This window comes from Echinops telfairi, unplaced genomic scaffold, assembly GCF_000313985.2.
Source record: "Echinops telfairi isolate 266 unplaced genomic scaffold, ASM31398v2 ScPeMD7_5;HRSCAF=22, whole genome shotgun sequence".
In the NCBI taxonomy this organism is placed as follows: Eukaryota; Metazoa; Chordata; class Mammalia; order Afrosoricida; family Tenrecidae; genus Echinops; species Echinops telfairi.
In genome coordinates this window covers 5,746,752-5,749,573 of record NW_022103901.1, presented here as the reverse complement: position 1 = coordinate 5,749,573, position 2,822 = coordinate 5,746,752, and the positions used below count along the sequence as shown (strand labels likewise).

The following is a 2,822-nucleotide window of genomic DNA, read 5'->3' as shown; positions in this document are numbered from 1 at the left end:
CCCTGCTAGGTTAAAATGAGATCCAAGGACTTGGGGACAGGTACACCTTGCTGGGGACATCAACAAGCCAGGGCCCAATGCTCCAGCAAGACCTCAGATGCAGGCTCCTGGGAGGCTGGTGCGGCCTGTTTTGCACACGTGTGGATGGCGAGGTCGAGATTGCCCTAAAGGCAGTTGCTTATAATGGAGGGGGTTTAACCTGCAACAGCTTCAGAGTTGCAAGGGGGAGCAATCCGACTGGCAGTGCCACTGAAGAAAGAGCCGCTGGGTGTTTCTCCAGCAAACAGGGCACAGAGCGAGCACAGCAAGCACACGCGCAGCCATCTCCCGGGGACCTGGGGTCGCTGCATGCCCGGGCACTGAACCGTCTGAAGCTGGAAGAAGTCACCAGCTCTCCACATGGTCAGCGTCCCAGTGTCTTCCATGTTCCAACCCTGCCTCACGAAGCAAATTAAAATGCTTCTGAGACAGCCTCCAGTTCTCCGACACTGGCCGTGGCTAGGGCTGGGCAGGGTGCCCTTGGTCTTTCTGCAGGGAGGGTTTGCCCAGGGCATAAACAAAGCTCACCTGCTCCAGAGGGCGGCCCCTCCCAGGGCTCCCATCTCTAGAAACCAGGACTGTTAGAAAGGCAGCTGGCTTGGCCTTGGGGTCATGGGTGTCACTGCTGGGGTGGTGTGTCCTGGAAGACTCGCAAGGTGCCGTCCACCAGGGTGGGCCAGCAGATGGGGCGGCCTGCCGATGTGAGACCACCCCGGAGAGGGGAGGTACGCTCAGGGTCTCGAGGTAATCTGGGGCCACTCTCAGATGCCGAGCTTGGAGCCCCGGCACGGACCTCGGGCAGCACATGGAACCAATTACCAGGGCCAGCATGGAAACATGAGTCTGCGAGCAGCTGTGTCAGGACCTCCTGCAGGGCCACCACGGCTGGGCAGGAAGTATTCCAAGCACAGAAAGGGCGAGGTCACTGTCATCCCAGACTCTCTCCTCTCCCCAGCCCCTTGCCCAGACCACCTCAGCCTGTCTTCTCCCTGAGGCACAAGTCTTCAGTCTTAGCTTATCTTTTGGAGATAGGTGAATTTTCGTGTTCCACCCAGTAATCAAAAGAATCAGGCCCGCTGGAATGGTGAGTGAAACCCAATCACAGCCCTCTCGGTGCCCGGGAGTGGCGCTTCTTGGCGGTGGCCGGTGCCCTGGGCTAGGCTGGGCCCTCCTGCTCCATGGCCGAGGCAGCAGTGCCCTCAGGCTCGGGCTCAGGTTCCGGGTCAGCAGGCAGGATGCTGGTGACGGTGTGCAGCAGGGCCTCGATCTGCTCCTCCGTGAGCCGCTCCTCGCTCTCCTCCACTATCTGGGGGCGACATGGACACCAGGGGCTCGGCAGCCGCACAGCCCGGCCCTGCCCCCGGCCACTTGGCCAGCTCATACCCCACCCCAGGGTGAGCTAATACGCCTGACTGCTCCGAGAGGGTCAGTCTCAAAAGCCACTGCACAGAGATCCCATTCTTAGACAAAACCCAAACTCTGGCATCGAGCGGATGTCAACTCATAGTGACCTTACAGGGCAGGGTAGAGCTGCCCCTGTGGGTCTTCTCGACAGTCACTCTCCAGGAGGTGACAGCCCTGCCTTTCTCCCCAGTCTTACATGGAGAGGCAGGAAACCCTCCACATTGTGCATGCCTATGGCAGCGCCTGTATGTGAGACGGCCCTCCACATGCGGGGACCCCGGGGCAAGCATGGGTGATGGCAAGAGCAGCATCAACTCTTCTGGGGCAGGGGACCACGATGTACCACATGGTGTAATCCTCCCCATCCTCACTGCCCGCCCCCACAACCCATCACAGCCCCCCCAGTCCTGTCCAACAGGAGGAGCCCATCACTTCCTCTCTTGGATGCTGATCAGGGGTGAGCTGGGGAGCGTTTGGCTCTATGCTGAGGGGCCTTCCCTTTCCAGGAAACTGAAGAGAGGGGAGTGAGGGCGGGATCCGGCCGCCTCCCAGCCTCCCCATCTGCGTGTCAACCGGGCCTTGGTGTCCATCTGCCAGGTGTGCGCCTGGCAACAGGGCTGAGAGCTTGGGCCTGGGCCAACCCACTGCCAGAGACGTGTTATCAGCACTTAACTCCCAGGGTTAATTATGGCCAGAAACCCTTCTCTTCTCCGAGCTCCAGCTGCAGGGTGAGAACCTCCATGCAATAACGACACCCTTGGAGGCTCCTCCCACCTTGTCCCCAGCCCATGGAGGGTGGGGGGAGGGGAGAAGGAACCAATTCAATCACACGCTCCTTGTGGGATGAGAACCACACCCGTGCAGGGCCACAAGAGACCAAGCCTGACTGTTCTGTGTGTCAGAAGGACAGGGTAGTGTGACCTGTTCAGAGGGAGCTGTCCCGTGGCCAGAGGAGGATACCGCAGGGCAGGGCAGTCCCCAGCCTCCATCACTCAACCATTCCCAGCAGTCAGCACTTGGTCATCTGTGCCTGTCAGCTGGGGTGGACTGGCCCGGCAAGCATCTCCCATCTGCGTCCTCGCCAACGGGGTCTGCTAGGGTCCCGTTTTAGGCCTGGGAAGAAGAAATGGCTGCCCGATGAACGCTGGAAGATTCTCGTCCTTTCTCTTAGTCCTCTTCTGGTGAGAGTGGATAGTGCTACCCAAGACCAGATCCACTGCCATTGAGCTCACTGGCTCGCAACAAGTCTGCCAGAGAGGACAGCCTCGTCTCTGTCCCTCAGAGCAGGTGGGAGCGTGAACAGCTTCCCTTGTAGCTAGCAGTCTGACGATCAGCACATTGCACCACCAGGGCTCCATGGGGCACACATCTCTGAGAGC

The 2,822-nt window shown here is 59.9% G+C and overlaps 1 protein-coding gene across 2 annotated transcripts in view; it reads right to left on the bottom strand.

Moving 5' to 3' along the window:
• Positions 1 to 6: 6 nt before the first annotated feature.
• Positions 7 to 2,822, bottom strand: part of LOC101653040 (CGRP receptor component) — a 24,139-nt gene continuing 21,323 nt past the window's right edge. For both annotated transcript variants that reach the window (XM_045286067.1, XM_045286068.1), the window contains exon 6: positions 7 to 1,345. In XM_045286067.1, coding sequence (XP_045142002.1) covers positions 1,196 to 1,345 — 150 coding nt within the window. In that variant the 3' untranslated portion in view covers positions 7 to 1,195. The remainder of the gene's footprint in view (positions 1,346 to 2,822) is intronic.